General features: G+C 43.2%; 4 protein-coding genes across 7 annotated transcripts; 2 read left to right on the top strand and 2 right to left on the bottom strand.

The window, feature by feature from the left end:
- Positions 1-838: 838 nt before the first annotated feature.
- On the bottom strand, positions 839-6,766 carry LOC143326817 (uncharacterized). Of its 2 annotated transcripts, XM_076740764.1 has the most exons (9): positions 6,514-6,766; positions 5,350-5,458; positions 4,843-5,017; positions 4,247-4,392; positions 2,808-2,984; positions 2,264-2,380; positions 2,098-2,184; positions 1,688-1,835; positions 839-1,414 (listed from the first exon to the last, which is right to left on the bottom strand). In XM_076740764.1, the coding sequence occupies exons 1-9, from the start codon at positions 6,525-6,527 to the stop codon at positions 1,395-1,397; spliced, it is 993 nt and encodes a 330-aa protein (XP_076596879.1). In that variant the 5' UTR covers positions 6,528-6,766; the 3' UTR covers positions 839-1,394. The 2 variants fall into 2 exon arrangements, with proteins under 2 accessions (XP_076596879.1, XP_076596878.1); XM_076740763.1 differs by lacking the exon at positions 839-1,414 and having other exon boundaries at positions 1,535-1,835; positions 6,514-6,728.
- Positions 6,767-9,725: 2,959 nt separating this feature from the next.
- Positions 9,726-15,431, top strand: LOC143327243 (solute carrier family 35 member E2A). The gene is made up of 10 exons (XM_076741490.1): positions 9,726-9,798; positions 9,918-10,038; positions 10,695-11,158; positions 11,868-12,003; positions 12,302-12,429; positions 13,452-13,572; positions 13,648-13,701; positions 13,790-13,862; positions 14,121-14,266; positions 15,183-15,431. The coding sequence occupies exons 3-10, from the start codon at positions 10,879-10,881 to the stop codon at positions 15,409-15,411; spliced, it is 1,167 nt and encodes a 388-aa protein (XP_076597605.1). The 5' UTR covers positions 9,726-9,798; positions 9,918-10,038; positions 10,695-10,878; the 3' UTR covers positions 15,412-15,431.
- Positions 15,432-18,270: 2,839 nt separating this feature from the next.
- On the bottom strand, positions 18,271-21,490 carry slc25a45 (solute carrier family 25 member 45). 3 transcript variants are annotated; one of them, XM_076741492.1, is made up of 7 exons: positions 21,412-21,490; positions 20,926-20,982; positions 20,801-20,844; positions 20,652-20,723; positions 20,341-20,529; positions 18,896-19,130; positions 18,271-18,551 (listed from the first exon to the last, which is right to left on the bottom strand). In XM_076741492.1, exons 2-7 carry the CDS (start codon positions 20,960-20,962, stop codon positions 18,271-18,273), a joined length of 858 nt encoding a protein of 285 aa, XP_076597607.1. In that variant the 5' UTR covers positions 20,963-20,982; positions 21,412-21,490. The 3 variants fall into 3 exon arrangements, with proteins under 3 accessions (XP_076597607.1, XP_076597606.1, XP_076597608.1); XM_076741491.1 differs by having other exon boundaries at positions 20,801-20,982; XM_076741493.1 differs by lacking the exon at positions 21,412-21,490 and having other exon boundaries at positions 20,926-20,989.
- Positions 21,491-23,421: 1,931 nt separating this feature from the next.
- On the top strand, positions 23,422-26,830 carry mad2l2 (mitotic arrest deficient 2 like 2). The gene is made up of 8 exons (XM_076742176.1): positions 23,422-23,773; positions 24,151-24,269; positions 24,378-24,449; positions 24,545-24,645; positions 24,963-25,057; positions 25,303-25,376; positions 25,551-25,643; positions 25,796-26,830. Exons 1-8 carry the CDS (start codon positions 23,734-23,736, stop codon positions 25,832-25,834), a joined length of 633 nt encoding a protein of 210 aa, XP_076598291.1. The 5' UTR covers positions 23,422-23,733; the 3' UTR covers positions 25,835-26,830.
- Positions 26,831-27,030: the final 200 nt, after the last annotated feature.

Consider the following 27,030-nt stretch of genomic DNA (forward strand, 5'->3'; position numbering starts at 1 on the left):
AATATATACATTGTGAATTGGCTGGACACATTGTGTCAGGGTGAACACATGAAGCGGTGTCACCTCTCAAATGGACCAACTGAAGTCTGAGGCAATCATTCCTTTAACTCTGAGTATGTATGTACACTATATATGTGATGCTTGAATAGGATCTATTTTGTAAAGTCTATATGTTTATTAACCGGTTTACAAAGTATCATTGGTGAAAATAAATCTATTTGGTACTTTTTTTACATGAATAAGTTCTTTGGTGGTTAATTTGTTGATGAAGAAAAGTCTGTTGAACAGTTCTGATTCTCAAACTCAATTTTTGTCTGGAATTGGTCAAAGGGCAGTGAAGTACATTCAAGTAGAGCCAAAGTTTCTTCAAAGTACATTCCAAGACCACTTGAATAGTCTCTTTAATCCATGTGTCAAAGCCCAGTATGGTTTCAAATGTTGGTCCGAGCTGAGTCCCAGTAAACCCAGTCGGACACAAAGCTTCGACTTCTCTTTTCTATCAAGCGTTGTCAGCTCTTCTCTTCAAGTGCTTTCCACTTTTGTAACTCTGAGACTCTAACTCTGACTTTTGTATGGGTAAGTTTGTTAATGTTTCTAATATGAATCCTGCTATTTTTTTTTCCAGAGCACTTTAATAAACTGAAAAAATGTAACCAGGAAGTGTGTATCCTCCTGTCTGATCAATGTGCTCCACAACAAACCAGTCCTTGAGTTCATGTCTGCTATGAATCATGGGAATGTGCTGGAAGCAGTTTGCTTGAAATGTCCACAAACTGGAGGATGGAGTTTCAGAAAAAATGTGACAGAAGTTAACCAGATGTCACTCAAAACAATCAACTCTGGTTTGATAATTTATTAAGAACCTTGAATGAAAAAAACACTTAATTAAGTGCATTAAGGTGCAGCAGAAAGTCACGTTAAAAAGTTTTCCAGTGTTGCTCAGAGAAGTAGTCGAGACAAAGCAGATAAAAGATTAAAGTTAGACAATTAGAATTTAAAAAAAGCCAGTCAACTTTCATTCACAGGGAGGGAAACAAAAAAAGACTTGGAGGATAAAAGCTCCTTTTTAATAAAGGATGTTGGCCACTTCAAAAAATCTTTGGCGTCTACGTGTAGAGCCTGCAAACACCAGTGGATATCGATAGAACGATGCATAGAACAGGAGAAACGAAAACCATTATGGATCCAGTCTACAAAGGCGTTTGATGGAGTCTCCTAGAAAAATGTTTGTGGTACTTCAGGCACACTGACAAAGACGTGTTGAGAAAATCTATACAGTAAACAGCACGTGGTGGTAAAGTTGGATAAAAACACGAGCTCCACAGCCAGCAGTGCTCAATGTTAGGCTCCCAGCATGCAGCTGTGTCCTTGGTCCACAGCCACCAGATGTTTTATCACTTGCTGGATGCAAACACTGCAAAAAAAAAAAAAAAAGAGTAAGGTTAACAGCAACATTTTGGTGTTCTGCTGCTTCTTAGCCAACTTAAACATGCTTAAGGTCAGCACAGTCAGGAACAATCAGGGATGTGTTTAAGACAACACAAAGAGGGAAGCAGTTCAGGATATTTACACATCTGCAAAGAGGCCCTGATTAGCCAATATTCCCCTCGTGTAGCATCTGTTTTGTCTTCTGCTCGGAGAAGCATTCAAAGGACGGAAACCATGAACAGAAAAGCAGCACACTCACTCCTCTCCCTCAGGCCTTGGCCAAAGCTGTGCACCAGTCTGACGAGGCCCCAGAATAAAACCGCTTTAATCAGCAGTGAAATCAAAGCTCCGGTGACAGCAGCTGCCTCCAGGGTGTACGTGCTGTCCCGGAACCATTTCATCACCACCTGCAACTCAAGCACACCATCGTTTTCCTGCAGGAACCCACTTCTGAATGTGCAGGTCATCAGAATGCGAGCATGTCATGTGATCACGTAACAGTGAATGATGCTTTAGTGAAGTGGATCTTTCTAAGCAGCATTTGGAGGCACTTGTACTTTCTTTTCCTATTATACTTCATAAACGTCTCCTCATAAAGCATTCTGTGCACATACAGACTCAGAGATGTTGAAATATTTTGAAGTCAAGAGAAAGTCATCGTCAGCTCACCGTGTACATCAGATAAACAAAGAAGGCTACTTGAGGAAGGTTCTGCACCATGAAGACCCAAACTAAGACCTTGGCTTCCTTTAACACCTGGAAAATGACAAGAAGGTACTCATTTGTTGATGGTTTCCAGCTTCACTGGTGAAGACGATGGATGAAGAGCACTCACCGCAACAGCTCCGACAGCGGCGGTCAGGCAGGCCCACACCACCCCAACGCCCAGGATGACGCTGTTGGTGGCAGACATGGCCGAGTCCGACGTCGTGATCAGGATACAGAGGCACAACTGAAACAAGCCGACAGCGCGCCATTAATGAAGTGAGCAGCTCGCTGGAAGAGACGCTCGTGTCGTCTGCATCTGAACAAACGTTCAGCAAACGTGAGGAGGAACGTGTTGGCACAGAGACCAGTCCCTCCAACAACAGTAACCCCAGCTGATCTGAAAACAACATGTTCTCAATGTGCCACACAACACCTGCTTCAACTAGAAAAACTCGCTCTTTTGCTGCTCTCATCGGCATCGCTGCCTTTACTGTCTGCACAATCAGATCAAATTAAATCATTTTCAGCAGCTCCAGGCATGATGTGTGGAGGCTGCTCCTGGTCTGTCTAGGACACATCGTTCACTGAGTCTGGATGAGGTTAACGCGTGTCACCACAACGGGAAATTCAAACAATCACATTTCATGGACTGCACAATGTTGTACTTGTACCTGAGCCTGCAGGTCAAAGGTCACCATGGAGAAACAGAGGTTAAGCAGAAAGTATTGCTCCTGGAGGCTCTCCAAGGCCCCGCCCACACGGAACGCCATCATGTTGGGCCTGTTGATGAGCAGCGTGGTGCAGAAGACGTGAATCACGCCGAGACACATGATGCACACAAAACGAACCTGCGGCAAGATCACAACGTACACAGCTGCTGATTCAGGATGCAATGTGTCAGTCCACAGACACTCAGGTTTATCCTCCTCTATATGATCATGATGAGTGGTGTTAATTAGAAATTGTGATAATCTATTTGTCATGTACATAAAGGAGGCATCCACAGTTTGCTGACCTCACCCAAAGTCCAACATGTTGTTTCACACTGAGACTGGACTACATGAACTTTGACACTTTGATAACAAAGTCACAGTTCTGCTCAATAATCTGTTTACTTTGACCATTTTCATTCCAGCAGGTCTCAGACCAGTGCTTTGAGCTAAATGCTAACCTTCCCACGAAGACAATGCTAACCTGTTGATGCTAAATAGGCACAATGTTTACTAATGTCACCATCTTAGTTTAGCCTGTTAGCATGCAAACATATGCATAGCCCAAAAACTAAGTAGTTCAGCTGAGGCTGAACGCAGTTTTGCAGTTATTTGGTCACAAACCAAAGTGTCGTGATGATGGTGCAAAAGGAAAAGTCAGGTTGTCATCGTTATTACAAGTCATCATGAGTGTGTGTGCCATGGGACGGTGCATTCAGTAGCTGTCGGGAGATTTGATACAGTGTTTGCTGCGTGGTGATAAAGCCTGTGGAACATTATTCAGGGCAGGGGTCAGTAACACGTGTCCTGGAGAGTCTACAGGTCATCAGCGACTGCTGCAGATCACAGTACTGCTCTCTGCTTCTGCACAAGCCCAAATCAGTTTCTTATGATTTCCCATCAGTTAACTTTCACCGCATCAAGGCAACTGATAAGATGATTTAGCATCTGCAAACATCAGCTAACAGCCGTGACAGTTTGTTTTGAATATTCATTCCAACTAGGTGTGACTCACATGTACAACAATACTGACATCAAGTGGTGGAAGCATGACTCCTTTCAGCAGGATGAAAGCTACAGGGATGCACTGTTATTTCCCATCATTAATAAAGTGAGATTATTAGCAGCAACGAGCAGCGAACATGAATCACCCTGTCAGAGCAGCTTCTAACATTTAGAAGCTCAGCGTCTCATCGTGGTGTAATCTTTCTTTTTTGGTGGATTTACGCTCTAAAATCAATGTTTAGAAGAAAGGACTACAAATACCTTCCACAGCTGCATTTTTTTTATCAGAATTTTGTCCATGATCAGGAACTCTATGCACTTTCTGTGACGTGCCACGCACAGACAAGTCCTCGAGCTGCCTGTTGTCTCAGAGCGTCCAGTAGAGGGCGACCTACCAGCAGCTCCTGCTTGCCCTTTGACCCCAGCACCGAGAAGTTGACCACCGATCGAACCATCACCACCAACACGGTGAGCACAAACGCCACCAGCTCCTGCCTGTTCTCCTGCAACACGCCCCGGCTGATGTAGTAGACGCAGAACACTGCAGGGGACAGACGCAACAAGAGTTCCTTCATTACAACGGTGTTTCTTCAGAACGCTACACTTATTTACACTTCCACATGCACATACACACATTCTTTTTATTTCTTTGATGCTCATAAGCACACATTTTGTTTCCTGGTTCTCCATCATCACTGTGGGTCTGACTGGAAAGCTCTCGTAATGCAGCATTCATCCCTATTTCATCTTATTATGAATTCCTGTACTGTAGGTTAATTACTTATTGACCCTAATAATCTTCTCTATTAACCATTTTTCTTTGGGCTAAATGGCTGCAGTGATGGCCTTCATCTCCTTCATCACATGATTACATCACAAAAACTTCTGCTTTCTTCCAAATGACTGTTAAAAGGGCGTGGAGTGAAACCGACTTCCTGAAGACACCAGCAGTAAACGGCTCCCCGCCCGCTGATGGAGAGGTGGTACTCACGTATTCCAACCAACTGGATGAGAGATACGGTGAAGTTGTCCTCGTCAGACACGTCCGTGTCCATGCGCTGCTTGTAGATGCTGGACAGGGTGAGGCCGAGCAGCGCCAGCAGAGACGCAATGGTGAAGCAGAAGTAGAGCTTGAGCAGACATGACAGCTCCGACCAGGGCTTTATCTGCAGGAGGGTGGAGGTGGAGAGGACAAAGAATGTGAAACTCACAGTGTTGAGGACAAGTTTAAACAAGTTTGTGACTCATTTCCCAAGTGGAGACAGCAGCTAAGGTATTAAAAATAGAGACGGGCAGAGGGACTTTCTGACCTGATGCTCTTTAGTTCATTTTATGTGTAGTTTGAAGTGAATTCACTGATTCTTTAGATGATATCTGAGTATAAAGGCCACCATCACATGTTCACAATTAGTTTCACTTTTCTCTCATTACACTGTGCAAATTAAACTTCTACTTTCAGACTGACTCCTGTTTCTGTTTTGTTTCTGCAGCAGCTCACCGGTCCACATGGTGTCGGGATCAGTTCTTGGTGTCTGGGCCTCAGGTTTGGAGACAGGAGGTCTGGGCCCTCCGGTGGTTGACCAGAGATCTGGTTGCCTAATAGTGGACTGCAGTGTAAACGAAAAAAAAAAAAAAAGAATTATACACATGTGCAGTTTCTTTAATGCACTGCAGACGTGTGATTCAGGGGTCATTCATTTTATCTTTTACACCTGCACATTTCCTACTTTGACATCATCATCAACATGTCTGCTGAAAAAAGGCCTATGAAAGACGAGGATGAATAGCAACAATTGAAAAAAATAAAGAACTGCCATGTACTCTGATGTTTACAGACATCATAAAACACAATCGAACAGACTTTGTTACAACGTAAAGAAATAACGAAGCCTTTACAGCAGATTTCTAAAGTCGCTAAACGCAAAACACACAAACCATCATGAGCAGCTCTGTCTGTACAAGGACATGTCAGTGTCTACAGGAGGCCCCCGCTGAGCCCACAGGGGCCACAACCTCAGAGAGCAAGTAAGGAGGAGAATCCAGACACTGATCCTGCTGTGCAGACCATCATTTTCCATGATAGAAAACAGCTCAATCAGTTAGGAAAGTGTCAAATGTGGCGACTGCACTCTGTAAGCATTACAAATGAAAACGGCAAATGGCTAATCATGAAACTTGATCATATTTCTATTGAAAGAGGAAAACAAATAAACATAAAAATAACTAAACATAAACCCTGCGGTGTAAATAAATACAGAAATAGATTTAAATCTCACTTCTAGATGTTTCTCAGCGTCTTTTTTTGCATGTAAGGGTTTTGTGTATTTTGTTATTTCTCCATTTAAAAGAGCATTTCATTCATTCAATAAGCAGTTTTACAGTAATAGCTCATCTCAGGTTTAGTCCTCCACCGACATGTCACAGAAGAGGACAGTCAACAGAGAATCAGACTGTATTTACATACAGTCACATTAACATACAGACAATGAGATGAACACATGCTGACAGTTTACATTTCATTCAAACAGCCTGTAATAATGTTATTAATGGCTGTGACTCACTGTTGCGGGGTAACGTTATCAGATCTAACTTCCTCATGTCGCAAACGACCTGACAGCACAAACTGTCGACAATAAATAAGTCGACAAACTTTTCTACTGACCTTATCTCGTCCATTTCTCAGGCGACAAGACTGAAGGACCCGGAGTTTACATTCCTGCGACCTGTAGCTGGCCGTCCTCCCGCAGCCGACAGAACTTCAGTTTCACATTTGACAATGTAAACAGGAACAGCAGCCTGTAGACTTCCTCCTCTTCTTCTTCTTCTACTACTACTTCTCCTTCTTCTTCTTCTTCTCCTTCTTCTGCTGCAGCTGCTGCTGCTGCTGCTGCTGCTTGCGTATGTTCTTCCTCTTTGGTTTGGCTGCTCCAGAGTGCTGCTGCCCCCCGCAGGACAACAAAGAGACTTTCGTGATTTTAATTTAATTGTCACGTAGGCGCCCTTGAAACAGTTAAACTATTGATTTTGTATGTTTATGGAGCCAAATTTGTCATTTACATACTGATTTAGTTGTTTAATTGTGGAAAGCTGTCAACCAAAGCGTGTACGTGACAGTGGTGAAATTGATTGGTTGCTGAATGTATTTAGAATCATGTTTGCTGCCATCCAGTGGTCACAGGTAGGAACTACAGCTCCACTTTTTTGGTAGGGACCCAGGATCAATGTTTGTATTATTAACAACCATGTTAGGACTAATGCTAACAATACCTGTATGAAAGTCATATCAATCACTTGATCATCAGACAATACAATTTAATCAATTTCAACACTCTTGTAATAAATAATGGACTATCTTTATGTTTATATCTTTATATTATCTGTTTTGATTGCAGTATTTTGAATGTGTGGTGGTTTGGAAGGGTTTCTTTTGTGCTGTGGAAAGGTGTGGGGCTTTGTTTCCTGTGTTTCCTTTTTCATAGAGGCTGGACTTGGTTCTCCAGGTAGCTGGGAGCTGGCTCCATCACAGCTGGGACTCATCACAATCAAGCACAGCATAAAGACTGTGGACTGCAGAGGACTCATTGCCAGACTGATTCTGCTGCTTAGTGGTAGAGGTGGCTGTTTGTTAGCGTTGCCTGCGAGTATATGTGAATATTCAGTTTTTGATCTCTCGTGTTGATCACCAGTGCCTGATCTCCTGTGTCTTTTTCCTTTTTGCTCAGTGCGTTCTCCTGCACTGATCTCCAGCTCCAGCATCTCTGGTACCACGCCACCCAGCCACTTGCCTCCACCTGCCTCAAGCCTCGAATCCACAACCATCACCACCTAGTGTCACCTGTGCCTCCACCACCATGTGCCCCCAACGTTGTATTCACACCACCTGAGCTCTGTGCGCTCCAGCGTATCTCTGAACTGCTCTCCACCTCAGTACCTCGCGCCTCACCTGCTGTTCTCAGGACTTCCCAACTATGAGTTTCCTTTGTACCTGGAGTCCCCACTCATTGCTCGTTCAATAAATTCCTATTTTACTCTCACTGCTATTGAGTCCAAATCCTGCTGAAACACAACAGAAAGGTGACACCAAAAGTACTACTAATGTAATTGTTTTCTCACCCAAACTCACTCTCTAACATACCTCTGTGTATTTGCACCACATTTTAGACATGTCAACATACTATTGTAAAAACTGTTGAATTTAACAAAACAAGATTACAATGATTTACTCCATACATCTGCATCTAAAAATAAATAATAAAACTAAAACTGCATAAGCTCCTAACTGGGACATACAACACTGAGCACCTATTTTCATTCCTTGATGACCTCAATGAAAGACTTGCGCCACGTGAGGAAAGTGAGGCAGCATCCAGAGCATTTTGTAGGACGATGTGGCGCTTCACCGTTCACAGCCCATCCCAGGATGGTGTCACTCTTCCCTCTAACTTACCCTCCATTCCTCAATCGCACTGAGAAATTCTTTTCCTTGCGGAGGTGGAAAGTTTAGGGCCACCAGCCGCATCGTCAGCTGTCCCTCTTGGACTCAGTGAATGCTGATGTCAGGACATATCTGCAGAAGAGTCAGGGGAAAGATTTTTCCCATGTGTATTACAGAAGAAGACAGAAGGTGTGATGTGGATGAGAACTTGTGGCCAAATGCAGAAGACACAGCACTGTTATATTTCTATATCTGTAGCTCCATATGTAGTGAAGATGTATACTTTTGCATTGCATAACTGGGATTGCTTTAGTTTTAAGTTGTGCACTTGGAATTACCCTGCAAAAATGGCAAATCAAACAAAAGAAACTAAGCCAAAGCATATTCCTGTTTCCTGTTTGTGTTATATACTGTATATGGAGCCTTTCTTTATGTTGTAATGAAATCTTGGTTTATGCTAAATAAATAAATACTTGAAAGACACACACTGTAATGTTACCTGTCACTAATAAAATGTACCAATAGAGATTTTTCTTGTCATTGTGTTACTACTTGAGGAGTTTTGAAAAGGGGATGTTGGTTTAAAGAAAAGTGAGCAAGCAGTTGTAAAATACTGTAATCTTGGTGAAATCATTATCAAATGTCAGCAAGTTTGTACCAACGTGATTATTCCAAATTGAAAACGAAAATAGCTGCACCAGAATTGGTACATTACATTTTACAAGTTAATCACAATGTGCTGGTGGAGCGGTCATTTGGAGATGTTTATACTGGTGAACTGACACATTTGATTCAATAATCTAAGCGACAGAAGAAATCAAGTAGTTAAAGAGATTAATCTACAGATATAAATGACCATGAATGTCCATTTCCATAATATACAGTTAGTTGCCATGACCTCTTGCACCATATGCTGTGTTAGTGCATGTGTTTGGTATAATGAGTGTTCCCTCCCCTCTAGTGGTCACAATTAGGAACTGCAACACAGAGATTTCAGACAGAGTTCCTTTGCATTATTATTTCTGTAGATTTTTAGAGGTCCCTTTGACTTTCAAATCTCATGGATATTTGCATTTTGTTAAATCATTACAAACGATTTGACCCACAGAAACCCCGAAGACAGCATTTATTTGAGCACCATCTGTTTTGTTTCGTGGCAGCTGCGTCAAGTTGAAATGAGTCTTAGCGGACACGCAGCTATCACGTCATATAAAATAAAAGCATTTTATTATCAGGCGAAAGTTACTATTTTAGAATCAAGTTACCGGCGCTTTTAAAAATACATATCTATTTTTTTCCCCAGAGCAATCATTATGATAAAAACGAACTTGATCTCGCGCTGAATTGGCCAATGGGTTGGCAGTGAATTTGTTTCGTGAATAGAGGTTTAATTTGAAGGGTTTGTTTTACATGTACTCGGTTGTTGTTTCGGGTCAACTTGGCATTGAGACTGGATCATTGTTAGCGGACACGTCTCATAGTCAGGTGCACAGACATGGATAACCCAGACCGGTAAGTTCATGTTTGTGCATCTGCGGTGTAGTCTCATGTTCCTCTCCCTCATGTCGTGGAATATGGCTGACAGCTCTGCTGCCTTTGTCCTTTGCTCCCCATGTTGCCGCAAATAACAGGCGGCTAGCTAACGCCAATGTTCAACTTCCTCTTTGAAAAACACTCGCTGCTGTCTCCGTGACTCTACTGAGTTTAGAGTTATTTTTCAGGCTGAGCTGAAGCTTCCACGCTCAGGAACAGGTAAGAGTCAGTTTTTTGTTTTTTGTTTTTTTTTCATGTTTACATGTGAGCCTGACACCTGGTGCTGCTGTTAGAGGAAGCTCGCCATCGTGACAGCAGAGCTCAAACGCTGTCAGTGTGGATTGGGGTAACGTTGCATTGTTCGCGCACAGCTGGCGCTTGTGAACGAAGCTCGGAGCGCTTCAGAAACACTGAACCGCTGTTGAAGTCTGCGGTGTTAAAACAGCAGACAGCCCCGAGCTGGTCTGAGGTCTGTGTGTGGGTCACCTGTTATCCTCGGCAGCATAACGTTACACAGCCTGGAGGCTCAGACCACATCAGGGGCTCTGCTAATGCTGATGCCGCCTTCAGGGGAATTTAAAATGCGTTTGAAATCAGGTGTTTGCAGCAGCTGTGTAGTGTTCAATAAATATGCAGGTAATACAGTAAATAGTAACGTAACACAATAAAAAGTTGAAGTATAGTAAAATGTGGATTGTATGTAAAATAGACCAGCATGAGACAAAAGACACTTTATGAAGTATTTAAAAGCTCTTACAAGTAGGTTGACAGTTACTGAATGTGTGGTGTGACTCTGCAGCAGGTGATCACTTGCAAAGATCGCGTTTTTCCGTCTGTTCACTCTCACCTGACAGAAGGTGATTTTTGTTCTCCAGCTTATGCAGGACAGGACACATCCAGACGTCAAGCGCCGGCAGCATTCACTCTAAGACTGAGAGACTGATCAATTGCAATCAGATAATGGACTGACATTCAAAAGTCTCATCGACCTCCCCTCCCCTCCCCTCCCTCTCATCGCCCACCTGTTGGCCCCCTGGAGGCCCTCAGGCAGCGGGCGCGATGCCAGGCGGCAGGCAGGCTGCCAGGCACCCGCTGTGGCGCCTCCTGTCACCATTCCGCACCCGCCAGGAGCGCGTGGTGCTGGCCCGCAGCGAGAGCCTGCCGGGGGAGCAGGTGCTGAAGATCACAGTCACAGAGACGACGGTGATCGAGGCGGAGTCGGGGGTGAGGAACTGGCGCTCCATGACCTACCTGGGCCTCTGGTACTTCTTCAGCTTCTGCACCCTGTTCCTCAACAAGTACATCCTGTCGCTGCTGGAGGGGGAGCCCAGCATGCTGGGTAAAGAGAGGGGATGATATACTTCTGCTATTACTAACGTCAATATTAACTAGATTAAACATGGCGTTCAACTTGTGTATTATTGCTTGGCACGTTTTTGTGATTGGGAAAGTCTTCCAGGACTGTGCTGATGGTTTTACAGGTCTCAGCTCTTTAAGTACATGTTGCAGACACTTGTAAAGCATACCATGAGTCATTAAAGTTGGCTTCCTTCCTTCAGGGCATGAAAAACAGCCTGCAGAAATATTGATTGTCAGCTGTAATTGACTTCAGAGAGCAACCTCTGTTAGTTCCAGAGACAGTTTTGAAAAACCTCTGGTGATGCATTCAGGGACACTTCAACTGTCCACTATGTTCAAATGACTCTTTCACAATGACTCTTTACCTTTCTTGTTGTGCCTCTATAATTGACTTTTCCGACACATTAAATATGTCAAATTCTTCACTATGATGGATTTCCTAACACAAACATTTTCATGTCCCTGCACGTTGACTTTGGTTCCCACGGCGGGAACAGGACTGCTGTAGACTTTTAGGATAAACCTGTTAAGCATGTGCTTTTATTTAACTAGCTGTGAAGAAACAAGGCAGAGGTAAATATTAGATAACAGTCAGGGCTCAAGGAGTTGGACCAGCTGATTTGACATTCATGCTGCAGGTGTCTGTGAGTGGAGCTCTGTTTTACTGTCTTCCATATGCTCCTCCCCAGGTGCCATTCAGATGCTCTCCACCACCGTCATAGGCTGCATAAAGATGTTTGTGCCCTGTTGCCTGTACCAGCACAAGTCCAGAACCGAGTACCCCCCCAACTTCATCATGATCATGCTGTTTGTTGGGCTCATGAGGTGGCTGCTCTCTCTCTCTCTCTCTCTCTCTCTCTCTCTCGTACAGAGAGTGCTTAAGTACATATGTTTCTGCATATATGCATGTATAAATAACAGCTACTGAGGGTTTTACTGGCTAAGACAGCCGTCATGTTTTAGTGGTGCAACGCATTTCATTAATTCACCAGCTAGTCAGTAACTAGTAGTAGAAAGTAGTGCAGCTTTAATACTGGATTTACAAATACTGACACAAGCTCAACATTGATCCCTTGTTCTTCTCAAAGTCAGCATCAACCTTGTGTTTGTCTCCATTTGTCAGGTTCACCACAGTAGTTCTGGGCTTGGTGAGCCTGAAGAATGTGGCCGTGTCTTTTGCAGAGACAGTGAAGAGCTCAGCGCCCATCTTCACCGTCATCATGTCCAGGCTGATCCTTGGGGAGTACACAGGTAGAGGACATACTGACGCACCCTCAACAGAAACATAAATGCTTTTGTTTTCGCTCCCAGTTTCATGAGTTCAGATAAAACAGCTTTTTTCTTTGCACTCAAAGGGCTCATTTCTGAAATTTGTTTAAAGTCGTGTTAGTGAGAACTTCTCCTTTGCCAAGATAATCTGTCTACTTGACAGGTGTGACATAACAAGATGCTGATTAAACAGTGTGATTATTGCACATGTGCAGTTTTATCTTGAATAAATACATGTATTAGGAACTGAAATGTGGATTTTGGCTTGACTAGGACTACAGAAAACCAGTCAGTACGATGGTCCCAGACGATCTTACAGGTGAAGCCAGATGTGGAGGTCCTGGGCGGGCGTGGTTTCACGTGGTTTGTGGTTGTGAGGGCGTTGCATGTTCTGCCAAATCTTCGTAAATGACGACTTAATGGTCATGAAACAAGCAGTCCTGCAGTCAGCTTGCCAGCTTCCCTCAAAGCTTGTTACATCTGTACCATTGTGTTGTGTTATAAAACTGCACAATCCCTCTTTATTGAGTCCAGCTCAAGGCACACCTGTGCAGTAATCATGCTGTTTAACTGGCGTCTTGATTTGACACACCTGTCAGGTTGGGAGATTACCTTGGCAAAGGGTAGTGCTCACCACTAACACAGATTTAAACAAAATTGTGCTCACATTCAGAGAGAAATAAGCCTTTTGTGTGCACAGAAGAAGTTTTTACTTCAACTCATAAGAAATGGGAGCATAAACAAGTTTTGATCTCAGCAGATCTCAGAGCAGATCTACTGAGAGGTGACTGTGCTGAGCGAATCATGGCAAAGCTCTTTTTTGCTTCTTTCAATCACCGCTCCAGATCTGTTCTGTTTCACAACACCTCCATCAGTCCACTCTTTGTTGTCATTAATGTGGTCATACCAGTAAGACTGCAACGGAAAATCCAAGCGTCAGATTTAGTGATGATAAGTGTGGTGACTCATTTCCTCATTTGTACTGTTTGCTCTGCAACCCGCAGGGCTGTGGGTGAACCTGTCCCTGTTCCCCGTCATGGCCGGCCTGGCGCTCTGCACAGCCACAGAAATCAGCTTCAACCTGCTCGGCTTCTCCGCCGCTCTCTCCACCAACATCATGGACTGGTACTGCGGTACTCAGCACGGCTTGTACCCCACAGCACTGCGATGCTTTGTATAACTCTTTGTCTCTGATCTCAGTTTACAGAACGTGTTCTCCAAAAAACTGCTGAGTGGAGACACATACAGGTTCAGGTAAAACGGCAGTGAACGTCTTATTTATAACTCTGTCATTTGATGCAGTCAAACACTTGCTCTAAAAATCTTATCTGTCTTATTTCAGCCCGCCTGAACTGCAGTTTTATACCAGTGCAGCAGCCGTCATCATGCTTATACCTGCCTGGGTGTTCCTCTTGGTAGGTCAACACACACTTTGAACAGTTATTATTTTATGAGTTCTTGTTGAAGTTAGGCAACTTATGCACTTGAAGTCTGTAGTTATTAGTGGAATTAATATTCTTAAGTAAGAAGCCGTATGGCACAACCAATTACTATCAGATGTTGGACAATGTAGTGCAATGTTTGTTTATTAAATCACAGTACAGTATGTGGCAGGACTGAAGGTCAGAGTTGTCAGTGTTGATGGTTTTTGTGCTTCGTCGCCATGTTTCCAGGACTTCCCAGTGATTGGGAAGAGTGGGCGGAGCTTCATCCTCAGTCAAGACATCATCCTGTTGCTGCTTTTCGACGGCGGCCTCTTCCACCTGCAGAGTGTCACCGCCTACGCTCTCATGGGACGGATTTCCCCGGTTACCTTCAGGTGGGAGACGAGAACACAACCCATCCAGAACGAGAAAGCTTAATCAGAGCTTGTTGTCATGTTTGGTTACCCTGTTGTCTCCAGCACCTGACCAGACCTTTCTACTGGTTTCTAACCATATGATCAGCAAGTGGCAGCAGAGACACCTGTCTACACACTACTGCTGCACTGTGCTTGATCCAGTCTGTCCTTTTTCCACTGAACCATCCAGTTAACAAGACATGTTTTAGCATACAGACCCACAGTCTGATTGTGCTTTATCACACCATTCCCTGTAAACTCTCACATAAGTACACAAGGTGGCTGCATCTGAGCCAACACATCCAGCACAAGCAGCCATTCTGTGTTCAGAGTCACTTTGAGTAAACATATGGCTCATTCAAATGTAGAGGTTTCAGACTGCAAGGTGCGCCTCCCCATATGGGTGTGAAGGGAGAGAGGGGAAGCATGAGTCATAACTCTGTTCAATCTGAACACTCTTACGTGATGCAAATTTTTAGACAGTGTGACTCACACATCCAATGTCCTTTGTGAATAAACATCCTTAAATCTAACAAAGAAAGAAAGTTGTACACTCCTTATAACTCCACAACTCACCTGAGGATCATCATGTTGTGAAGTTTTCTGTAGTATCAAAGGTAATCCAGTGTTAGCTAACAATACATCCATTGGTGCCATGCAAACAGGAACTGCTATTAGCTAATTGGACAACCTTTTAATGGTGCCAACCATTATAATTCCTGTTTACAAGTCCTGAAATTATGAGAACTGTGGTTCACGATTATGCCCCAGAGAGAAGACAAAGAGTAATAACAGGCACACCACATCCTCTCATGACAGATGACGTTCTCATCCAGACCGAGAACTGTATTTACTTGATGTGAATGTTAACAGTAACTACCCTCATCTTCCTCAGTGTGGCCAGCACCGTCAAACACGCCCTGTCGGTTTGGCTGAGCATCATCGTGTTCAGTAACCAGATCACCATCCTTAGCGCCACAGGAACGATCCTCGTCTTCATCGGGGTCTTCCTGTACAACAAGGCCAGGCAGATCCAGAGGGAAACCTTACAGGCCATGGCTGCAGAGCAGAACCACAAACCACTACTGCAGGACCAGGACTTCCAAGCCCCTCAGTCTCACTAAGGACTCAGCACTTCGGACTTACCACTACCTGAAACAGGATCAAGGTATTAGCAGAACTGCGCTCGCTGACCTGTGGCTGTCGAGACGGGATGACTGGATATTTGTTTGTTCCTCATCATGCACACATTCCAGTGAACGAGGACCCGCTCGTGTTTTTGTTTTGTCCCACTTTGTGTCACTGTCATGTCTTAAAGCTTAAAGAAGACCGGCTCGGTCAAGGTCAGTCTCTGTTTGAGTACTTTAATCATCCTTGATCCTTTGCGTTGTCGAGTCTCGGTCAGTAAAAGGAGAAGCTCAGGGTGTCCTTCAGCTTTTTGAAGGAAGTGACTTCTGTAAGCTTTTTGTCTTACATTTGCATTCCAGTGTGCTGGTTTATCTCATCTGTGGTACAACAGCTGCTGAATTTATGCTCTTGTGAATATCTGTAAAGCGTTAAAGCTGTAAGGTTTTAATTTTGTGATGGTGGAACCTACACTGTATCATACAATGTAAAATTGATCTTGATTGCATCTGAACCTAAGATGTGAATAGGGCACCGGTGCCTCATCCAGCCAAAGCTTAGACGGGCCGTGTGACACATGTCTGAAGCAATGTGTGGAACATCTGAAAGCAACATGCTGCATTCTAGGAATGCTCATCGTCTATCATGAAGCGTTGCGTATTTTCTTTTTGTTTTTCTGTATACACTGACTACATGCTGGGATAGCAGCCCTGGCAACCCAGAACAGGAGAAGGGCCTCAGATTGAATGAGCTGCTGCATATTGCACATTCACAATCTTAAAGGAAAACGGTTTATTACAACTCGGTTTTTATTTTTGGAACTCGGCCAGTCGGTTCTGCCGCTTATGTCCGACAGTCTGATGATCACACAGGTTTTAAAGCAAAGCCCAACTTAACAAAATTTTGAAGGCAAACTAAAATGAATGAGTTGTCAGCTGTAGATGTTCATCATAGTTTACAAACCAACTTCCTGGTTGATTGCACTCAGTTTTCTTGTGCAGTGAGTGATTACTCCCCGCCTCCACTCACATCTCCAAATCAAGTGGTTACTTACTGTTTGTGGCAAAACTGTTTAAAAGCCGTCTGACTGCATGTGTTTCATGCCATGTCACCATGTTCACCATCTCTGGTGATTGCAGTGGTGTCATAAACAACAGAACCAGTGGCCTGAACAACAGAAGACAAACCCAACTTGTAGTAAACCAGAGTTTTCCTTTAATCAGAGGAAGCTTTATGGCACATGGATCATCATGTATTCTGGTAGGATTCAATGTTTAACCTTTAGGACTGGTGAAAGCGTCATCTCTGTGAGCCATCCTGTGGGTGCTGCTGCGTTTAAACATAGATCAGCTGTTGGCGATAAGAGCAATGACGACAAATTCACATGCAATAAGTTCCCTTTCTGTCCTCATTGAGTCTCATCTCGGCTTCTGTGGTGAACGTGAAGTTTCCTCCGCAGATGCCTTCCTGTCACAGGAACAACTTAGTGCCAAGTTGACATATTGCCAAACACTGAAAAGCTGAAAGGTGCCAATAATGTGACATACGCCCTGCTTCAGTCACACAGCCTCTGCGTCAGTATGGTCGAGGCTCCTTTCCCAATTTTACTGAGATCAGTGATTAACACAGGTGTCTGATAGGAGTGATCAGTGTTAATCACTGTCAGTGTGACAGTTGAAGGTAAACAGTGCAGGATGACCCAGTAGGAGTGTGTGGTGGTGTGTTTCTGTGTGCAGACTCTGCCCTCTGCCTGTACTTTGTTATGTTGTTGTGTTCAGGACGTTTTGGGCTGCAGCATTTGGGCAGTGGGTGTGTCGCACCCAGCCAATAACAGCACACAGGTGAGGTCAGGACTTAGTAAAAATTAGCGACCAGGCGCCAGAAGGTAAGCAGCACGCGCCCAATAGGAAGCTCTGAAAATGGCTCACAGTATAGAAAAGTGTTTACAGTCACAGACAATCCCTGCATAGTCTGCCTTTAAGTGTTTTTTGTCACCATATTAGTAATGTTCTTCTTTTGCTGCTGTTTTTGTGCCTCAAAAAGCAGTTTTTTTTTTGTTTTTCCTGACCACAAGGGTTGAACACATTTTTCTTTTTATTTACATTATAAACATGTTCCTTGTTCACGGTTATTTCCTGCTATTGTTTGAGGAATTGTTTCTTGATAAAGTGCTTAGAAAAAAAAACAGATGTGGGTTTAGATTTAATATTGATACCCTACTGATACATTGTTCATCTTCCACATGAAGTCTTTGGAATACTGCTTCAAGAGCCATGTAACAACACGCAGAGTTTTTCTGTGTATTTGTATCGTTAAAGGTTTCTAAGTGAAGAAAGGGTTCACATAGGAAAGAGCAGCTGGAAACTGTGTGTCTGGGAGCGTGCAAATCAGAGGTGTAAAATATGTACGTCAGTGAGGATGTGATGATGTTTGATGGACGCTGTGCGGAAAATAAAAGTGTTTTCTCCTCAGCACATTGTGTACATGTTGAGTTTATCAGAGCGTGTGTACAGAGTAGACAGAAGCAGCAGCACATTCAAATGACACCGAGACTGTTAATTCACAATGAGATCACTCTTAACATTTGGAGACTTTAAGATTTAGGAGATTTTTACCCATGTTTGAATGCCAAAGTGCACACAGAGTTAAGTCCCAGCTATTTGTATACACCCGGTGTGTTTACATGTGCTCTCGATGAAAAGCGGCTCAGGTTTGTGCTCAGTTGAGGTACGTTCAGGTTTCTGGTGCCGGCTGGATGAGAGTTGACCTACTTCACAGAGACTTTAAAAAGTTTAAAACTGTATGTCAGGCTCATTATATTAAAAAAAGGGAGTGTATCCGCTCTGTCAGGAGTGAGGTCACCCCGCCGGCGGACAGAAAATCCTCATCAGACTCTCGTAGCTGAGGAAGGTGACGGCGTTGACGGGGAAGGCCCTGAGGCTGTTCAGAAGGAGGCCTTTGAAAAAGACCCTCACTCCCTCCTCTCTGACGCTCACTCTCATGCAGTGGAGGACCCCGCTGTACTCCCGGCCGCCGGCCCCCGACATCTGGAGCCGGGCTTTCACCACGTCCATGGGCGTGGCGAAGGCCCAGGTCACCACGCCCGCCATGCCCCCTGCCATCAATATAGCAAATGTACCTGAGGACAGAAAAGTTGTGGCCATGATGTAAATCTCTGAAGTCATGCGTGTACTGAAAAATAAACTGGACATCCAACTTTTCTCAAACACATAATAAGTGAAAAGTGTGCAATACTAAATGAATATATTGACATCGTATCTCAAAATATTCTCATAGTATCTCATATTTTTGTTCTTTAGATGCTCCAAGTTTTTGCAGAGCATCTCATCATTTTGACTTTCCATGTTATTTTTGGTGTTATTTCACATTACATCCATTATTCTTCCTCCATATTTGACACATTACCCTAGTTACATATTTAATGAGGGCTGGTTCTGTTGCACTGTGGCCTCTGAAACAGACCTGGCTCTTTGCCGGTCTCAGTGAGAGCCTTTCGAGTGATCTCATAAGGCAGAAAGTAGAGTCCATAGCAGGGTACGTCCCTCAGGGCGAGGGCCAGCCCTCCTCTGAACAGACCCTTGGGCCCCTCCTCCTTCAGGATAACAGTGACACAATGAATGGGTCCACGGTATCTGTCAGCAGTGGTCTGACCCTGCAGGCGCACCTTCACCAGGTCAATGGGTGCACAAACAAACACCTGAAAGCAGATCAAGTGGAAAGGTTAGGCCTTCAAGATGATGCCTAATGGGTTCAGGCCATGAGGATTCTGTTTTGGTGATATTTTTTGTTTGTTTTTGTCAGTTTTACTTAAATTTTTCAGACATAAAGTGTTAAAAATAACACCACCTTAAAGGATAAGCCAGGCCATATTCTACATTTTTTTACTGTCTGCAAATTCCATGACGAGACTAAAACAACCAAGTCTGAAACAAACCTGCACTTCCTGTCATGCCTGACAGATCATATTCCTCTCTGCCACAGTGTAGCAGTGACTTTCCTTCGTGCATGCTCGTGTGTTGATGACAGTGGAGCATGTGATGCAGTGCTGCCATCTGCAGGTACAATTAAACCATACACGCTCTCTATCATCAGCCAGCTTCATTACGTTCCCCCCCAACTGTCTGGCACGGTGGGTGTAGCAGATGTAGGACATAATTACACCATCAAAACATGAAGTGTGTATCTGTCCCAACAGACTGTGGCTCACTATTCACCCATGATGTCTCAGAAAATCTATTCTAAATCTACTTCATAGTTACGATGGTCTCACAAACACCTTATTTTATGCAATAGTGCTTTCTTGCCCGCTGACCTTTTCCATCCAGCGACACATTCAAAAGTTCAAAATTCCCCCTTGAGCAAAACTTCTGCTAATGACAAGATATGCTGACAACTATTTATTTCTACTTGATCCTCTCAGCCTTTTGTTGAGCACAAGCATCACGCCAAGTTTCCACTGGAAGACAAGAAATATCAGTACGTACGAGCTTTAGCGCTGTAATTTCCGTGAACCGTCTGCCTCTCCTCTGACGCCTGGCTCAGGTCAAACACATTTTTAACCCTGTCATGAGGTTAACTTTGTTTTTGTTGGATGTAAGGAACATTGCAACCTCTAGGGGGCAGCAGCAAATTACACTTTAAGTCATATTTTCACACACCCGAACTCTCCTTGGAGCTCTTCCTCTTGCTTTACCCCATAGCAGCCGAGGAAACACATCATCCATAAAACTAGAAACGACTGGCTGATACCTCTGTGAAAGGAGACGTTTCACAGCCTGAGAGCGATGAGTTTCACAGCACTTTCTGTCCTGTGACACGCCAACACTCCTCATTTAAGTAACATCTGCAGCCCTGGTCCTGCAAGGCGCTTTGGATGCAAGCAGCCAGTGAACCTCAGGTGTTCTTACCTGCATCAGGCCTGAGAAGCAGCCGGCAGTGAAGACCTGTGCAGCAGAGGCTGGTTTGTCTTGACTGGGGTCACTGCGCTGAAACTGCATGAGGTAATCTAAGGCGTTGCTGTAAGAGCCAAAGACAACAGAGTTGATGATGCCTGTGGTCAGCACGGGAAACGCCATGCCCTTGAAGAATCCACGGAGCTGATATAATAAAGGTGCAATAAACACACTCATTAGCATGCATAAATACTTTCCCTCCTGTTTTCTGGTAGAGACTGGGGGTATTTATGTACTGACATCTGGTGGAACAACTTGACACCTACCCCTTCATGAGAGTATGTTTTAGATATACAGTGAAATATCCCTTTATACACAGACTGGGCCTGCAGGCGCACCTACAAATGAAGCAGGAAAAGTCAGAAAAGGCCACTTTCACACATTCATGGAGTCATGATGTATTGTGTCATGCAACCTTCACGGTGTCTATGGGGTATCCAACAGTCAGCCCCACTGCGCCTGCAGTGAACAGGGACATGTTATTTCTCCACATATATTCAAATGATATATTTGCTGCCAGGACATTAATAGATTTCTTACCTGAAATGCTCCCGGCAATGAATTCAAAAAAAGGCATGACCTGCACAGTTTGTTAGCCTGCAGATAAAATCAACATGTTTGAGGTGTTTTTAAGAAACCAGAAGATGCAGATTTACAGGTAAAGAGAGCTGACGATGGTCTGTCAGCCAAGGACAGTTGATATATGACTATATGACTCAGTGAGATATGGGCACCCGTGAAGGCAACTTACATATATGTTTACATTACATTAAGGTCTGGGGAGACGGTAACATCCAGTTAAATTGGACTAAAAATGTAAAACTGACCGACTTTTCCCTCAAGCATCTTTCGCACAGGGTTGAACATCATGATTGAGGACATTTCATTTTCGTTAACTCGTTAGTAAGCAACGTGGACCTGTCCAGCACGAGCTTGAAACAACTTTTAAAACATCCGCTACGGTAGCTAACGAGTTTAGCATTATGCGTAGGTTAATGTCATGTTTAATCAGAAATCCTTTCCTACCTTTTCCAAGCATCACCTCATTGCGAGAACATCTCCAGAACACCTGAGCTCAGTGCGAACTTCTACACCCTTCCTCGCGCTAGCACTGCAGACTCACATTACCAAACAACCGGTATTTAAAATGATCGTTCCGGTTTGACACGGTTGTCATTTCAAAATAAACGTCGTCTTTCAGTACGTCACCAAATATGACTTAACATTTTTAACACGTTTTCCAGGCGTGTACGTTTTTATTTTGAAGGCGAAGTCGCGTGATTTTTGCTCATATTGTTGCGCTTGCTTTGACTTTAGCTGTCGTCTGTCTTGTTCCGTTCCGGTGGTTACATTTAGTGGAATAATGACGATCGATTTGTTCCCTGGCACTTTCATTCATGTGTGCAGAGCTGCACACAAACACAACGTGGCTTCAGTTCAACAACTGCTTCATCCAAGTCCACCGAGTTGCTGACGGCTGGACTGTCCAAAGCATTGCCCACAGAGATGCGCCACATACACACACACAGTGCTGTCCATAAATATTTGGACAGTGAGAAGATTATTCTGATGTCTCTGTCCTTCGGGACAATGGGTTTGAAATGAGGTTACAGTGCTGGCTCTCTTTATTGGGCATCCAAACTAGATGAACTATGTATTGGATCATTGTCATATACAGTCTCCCAAATTGATTGGATTCAAAAATAAGTTTGGGAGACTACACCTGAACTGCTGCCAGCTTATTCTTGCTTGTTTTCAGGACTTTTTGCCTTTTTTCTGGTCTTCAGCATGTCTCCCTTAGATTGAAGTCAGACCTGTCAAGAACTTTCTGCTGGCCGAGCTTTAAAATGTCTTGGTTACCTTGTCTTTTTGTCTAGGATCATCCTGTTGCATCGTCCTGAACTTACTGTCAGATTTCCTGAGAAAAAAAGGGTTTCCTGCACTGTCCACCGAAAAGTCAGCACTTAAAATGTTCCTTTTCTACATTAAATTAAATGTACTCTAAAAGCTAAACAACAGAACATACTTGTGAAATAAGCTCGAGGCCTATCTGTGAGTGTGGTGGTTTTACAGGTCTTCAGTTCTCATACCTCAGGAGCTTTTCGTTCACTCTGAACGTTGACTCTCCTATCAGTCAAACCTACTCAGTACCATGTTGTTGTTGTTGTTGTTGTTGTTAGTAAACCTCAAGAGGACCAACACACAAGGACGCATAATGAGCAATACGTTGCAATGAAAAAAAAGTTCTTAAACAACAGTAGAGACAGAAATACATGGAGCAGTTAATTTGTCATGCTACAGGCTATGTGAGTACTTTTTTGAGGTTTTCATGGTCATGGTAGTAGAGAACTCCAGTACCCACATCATAGAGTAGTCAGTGGAATCAGGGTGGTGGAGCTCAGCTCAGTGTGTACTCGAGGTGCAGCCCTATGTGGCCTTACCCAGGCATGAGTCGGGGTGTCACTCCAGAGCATCCAGAGCTCTCCGCTGGATTCAGATTAGATTGCTGGACCTTTTGTGTGGGATCATGGCTCTGCTGCTGAGTATAAAACACATTAAACCAAAGGAACCTGCTTGATTGCACTGCATGAGGAAACAAATTGAAAACTGTAGTTTAAGTCAAATGCAGTAAAAGAAAACATGATAAAATAAAGTAACTGTTGATATGTAGGGGTGAAGAGCGTAGTGGCTAGAAAAACACCTGGTTTTATAGGTCATGCTGTCTATCAAAGAAAAAGACAAAGAACAACAGCTTATAGAGAGGTTGAACAAATAAATGTGACGGCATAGACAAAAAAGATACTTCTGCTTTGAAATTCACACCAAAGTTTTCATAAAGGAAAAATCACATAACAGACAAGTCGTGGTCTCTGCTCATTATTTGGACATATTTCTATTCACAAAAACGTCCACAGCTCATGGTATTTTTCGCATTAACTGGACTCAACTCGCCACCAAGATCACAAAAACACCAAGGTTAGCCAAGCAACGTCATCACTAGTGGACAGGAAGCAGCCAACAAACACTAAGTGACGTAATTTATGCGCGACGAAGCTCTGGATAGATGAGGAAAAGCTGCTTTTTTGGGTCGTGAAATTGTTTATGTCCTTAGCTCGTCTCTTGTCTGCCTCTGCGTTTTTTTTATAATCCTCCGTATATCTTTTTAAAAACGGGCATCTCACTCCCCCTCCGACTGGTTGACAGTGACACGAAAGGCAGCGACAGAAGGCGGACATAAACAAGATAAAAACAGCCTCAACTGGATGACGAACGCTCGACAGACCGCCACTTCTGCAACGCGAGCTACCTAGAAATTCGCCATTTGATTCATCTGACAACTGAGAAAATATGACAACTTTAACAAGACAAGACCTCAATTTTGGACAAGGTAAGACAACGAAACTTAACCAATGGCTGGGAAAGTTCAAGCATCTTTCCTGTCGCTGTGGTTCATTGCCGCTGATTTGTAAAACGAATATCTCTGCAAAATCCAGTTGATATATTTGACCATTTGCTTTTGAGCAGATAAGACATTAATACAGATCCGCTGAATCATGGACATGTGCTGGTCTGTTCGGCATACCATAATACTTTGATTCTGTACATTTTCCCACACTTATTGTCGTGTTACTTGCCATTATAGAGGAACTGATGACGTTTCAGCAGCATTAAATTGACGGATATTTGCATGAGGTTTCTTTGTTATAATACAAGTACATATGGAACGCATCAGATGTTGTTATCCAGTTGATTTCTTCTGTCCAGTGGTTGCTGACATCCTGTGTGAGTTCCTGGAAGTCGCCATTCATCTCATCCTGTATGTCCGTGAAGTTTATCCCTCAGGAATATTTCAGAAGAGGAAGAAATACAATGTGCCTGTGCAGGTACAGATGAATGCATGTGCAAGTAGTATATGCTCACAATTTTTAGGCTTACCTGTTTATACTGTGTGTCTAATACTGATCCTCTGATTTTGGTGTGCTTATTTCCAGATGTCATGTCACCCAGAGCTGAATCAGTATATCCAAGATACACTTCACTGTGTAAAGCCACTCATTGAGAAGGTGAGATGTGACCTGATGCTGAGGTTGATTTAGGAAAGGCGTGTTGTGTCTCATCTATGCGTACACGCTGCTAAAGTTTTCCATATCCCTCCCAGAACGATGCAGAGAAAGTGGTCGTGGTCATCATGGACAAGGAGCATCATCCAGTAGAGAGATTTGTGTTTGAGATATCCCAACCTACACTGCTGTCCATCAGGTTTTTCCACTATTTTCATGATTAATCAATTTATCATTTGGTCTATAACATTGTGGAAAATGCTTCTTTTGTGTAACCAATAGTCCAAAACCCAAAGACTCTTCATTTACTATCATAAATGACAAGCAAATGTTTGACATTTTTCCTTGAAAAATGACTGAAACAATTAATGGATTATCAGAATAGTTGACTGTTTCTTTCAGTTGACTAATCACTTCATTGACTCATTGTTGCAGCTCTCTAAACAGCAGGCTTATTTTGTGATACATTTTCAAGGTGATCACTGTCACTAACCACCTGGGCTTTTGTTGTTGCAGCTCAGACACATTACTGTCACATGTGGAGCAGCTGTTGAGGGCTTTCATCCTGAAGATCAGTGTGTGTGATGCTGTCTTAAATAATAACCCACCAGGTAATGTCACCGATGATTACACAAAGACAAGTACATGACAGATACGTGCTCCCCTCTGAATGTCACTTTTGTGATGATTTTTAAAAATGATTTTCTTTGATTCCTGACATGATTCAGCCCATTATCCAGTATTATCAGCTGAGGAAGTTGTCTTATCTTATCTTATCTTATCTTATCTTATCTTACCAGGCTGTGTAGTGCCCCAACATAAACTTATTGTCACCCGGTGCTTTTTTTCCCCACAGGATGTTCATTTACAGTACTAGTACATACCAGAGATGCTGCTACACGCAATATGGAGAAAATTCAAGTCATCAAGGTGAGGTTTTAAAACACTGCAAACCTACAGAGTAACTCATGATCTACAACATCTGGTACTAATAGAGCAGTCTGTTTATTTCTTGGTTGTCTTATCGTTTGCTCTGATAATCTGTAAAAACTCTGAATAATTTTATCCATATGTTGTGTCACACCTGTGCGTGTCCCTCTTCAGGATTTTCCGTGGATAGTTGCCGATGAGCAGGAGGTCCACATGCAGGAGCCTCGGCTCATCCCGCTGAAGACCATGACATCGGACTTAGTAAAGGTGAGCAGAAATATCATCCCGCTCAAGACAAAACCATAGACATCAAAATCAAGTTGATGTTTCACTCTGTAACTGCATTTCATTGACTTGTCATGTTGTGTTCAAATCCCATCTGCTCTCCCTGATTTCTGGTTGTTTCCTGTCTTTAACAGATGCAGCTCTATGTGGAAGAGCGAGCCCAGAAAACGTAGGTCATCGCTCTGCAGAGTGTTGCTGCTGCACGAGCCAACACTGAATCATGACCAAAGTTTCTAACCCAGCCTGTCTGAGCTGGACCAGTCTGAAAGACCTTCTGTTGATCATCAAGAAAGAGATGTGGAATGTGTCTGAGAGGGGTGTACATCATGCGGCAGTTAGAGCTAAATGTTGGACTGAGACCCCGAGCTGACATCTAACTAAAGTGGAAGGAGTCTGTCTGTCTACTTTTCTGTCTGTCTGTCCGCCTGCCCTTCGATTTTCTTGACAACCTTTCATACGATCGACTTCACACTTGGTGGTTATATCTCAAGGAAGTGTAGTGTGAAGTAGTTTGGGTGAGTGGTTCTCAAGAAACATAAAAAGAGACACATCGTCCTGCATGCATGAGTTTACACTACAGTCAGTGACTGGTCTAACCAGAGTCACGTGGAGGGTTAGGGTTGACCCTCTGGCCCAGACTGTTTGCTGTCTGCCTGTGATTTGATCGCACAGCATATAAATATGCATGATTGTGGTTGTTATTTTATGCTCATGTATTGTGTTTGATTGCTTTCAATGCAGATCTTCAGTGTAACATAGTGACTCAAATGTAATTGTTGCATCATGATAATAAAATTGAATAGGCCGGTATAATAATACCAGATATCGAACACAAATGCTGTATGTTCACTGTAAAAATATTCACTCTGTCTCTCTTTGGAGGGAAATTGCTTTGCTTATGCAAAGGTTGGTCTATTTGAAGGACAGTTTTTCACCCACTTCAATGTCCCACTGAGTCCCAGCAGTTCTCTGCATGGTGTCAGTCAGGATTGGCAGCACGGTGTGTTTTCTCCTGCACGTTTACCACCAGTGGTGATGATCGCTACCATTGTCATGTGACACATTCAAAGTTTTAATGTTGGGACACTTTAATTTTTACTGCTGATGATTTGAACTGTGATTTGATGTGTGAAAAATGATGAAAATGTAATAAAAACCTTTTTATAGTTTTTCTCAGTGCATTTCTTGAAAAGATGTGTACAAATTCTGCCACACAAAAGCCAGTAACTATCTCAAAATTCTTAGTTTATTTCTCAGAAGTAATTAATTCATATTTATAATATTTATTTAAAATATAATATCTATAATCAATGAATATGTCAATGACTGTATTGTACATGTTACTTTCTCATGTAAACTATGCCTAATT

The sequence above is a fragment of the Chaetodon auriga genome, chromosome 10, assembly GCF_051107435.1.
Source record: "Chaetodon auriga isolate fChaAug3 chromosome 10, fChaAug3.hap1, whole genome shotgun sequence".
NCBI classification, from domain to species: Eukaryota; Metazoa; Chordata; class Actinopteri; order Chaetodontiformes; family Chaetodontidae; genus Chaetodon; species Chaetodon auriga.

Bases quoted from the DNA above. Each gene is read 5' to 3' on its own strand.
- slc25a45 (XM_076741491.1), bottom strand. From the start codon at position 20,962: ATGCCTTTTTTTGAATTCATTGCCGGGAGCATTTCAGGTAAGAAATCT. The intron at 20,724-20,800 runs GTTGCATGACAC...CTTCATTTGTAG, and splicing joins ACCCCATAGACACCGTGAAG to GTGCGCCTGCAGGCCCAGTC. The intron at 20,530-20,651 runs GTAGGTGTCAAG...TTATTATATCAG, and splicing joins AAACATACTCTCATGAAGGG to CTCCGTGGATTCTTCAAGGG.
- LOC143326817 (XM_076740763.1), bottom strand. The intron at 5,018-5,349 runs GTGAGCTGCTGC...ACCCTCCTGCAG, and splicing joins TCCCGACACCATGTGGACCG to ATAAAGCCCTGGTCGGAGCT. The intron at 4,393-4,842 runs GTGAGTACCACC...TGTCCCCTGCAG, and splicing joins CATCCAGTTGGTTGGAATAC to TGTTCTGCGTCTACTACATC.
- mad2l2 (XM_076742176.1), top strand. From the start codon at position 23,734: ATGACAACTTTAACAAGACAAGACCTCAATTTTGGACAAG. The intron at 23,774-24,150 runs GTAAGACAACGA...TCTTCTGTCCAG, and splicing joins AGACCTCAATTTTGGACAAG to TGGTTGCTGACATCCTGTGT. The intron at 25,058-25,302 runs GTAATGTCACCG...TTTTCCCCACAG, and splicing joins CTTAAATAATAACCCACCAG to GATGTTCATTTACAGTACTA.
- LOC143327243 (XM_076741490.1), top strand. From the start codon at position 10,879: ATGCCAGGCGGCAGGCAGGCTGCCAGGCACCCGCTGTGGCGCCTCCTG. The intron at 13,702-13,789 runs GTAAAACGGCAG...GTCTTATTTCAG, and splicing joins GGAGACACATACAGGTTCAG to CCCGCCTGAACTGCAGTTTT. The intron at 14,267-15,182 runs GTGGGAGACGAG...CATCTTCCTCAG, and splicing joins ATTTCCCCGGTTACCTTCAG to TGTGGCCAGCACCGTCAAAC.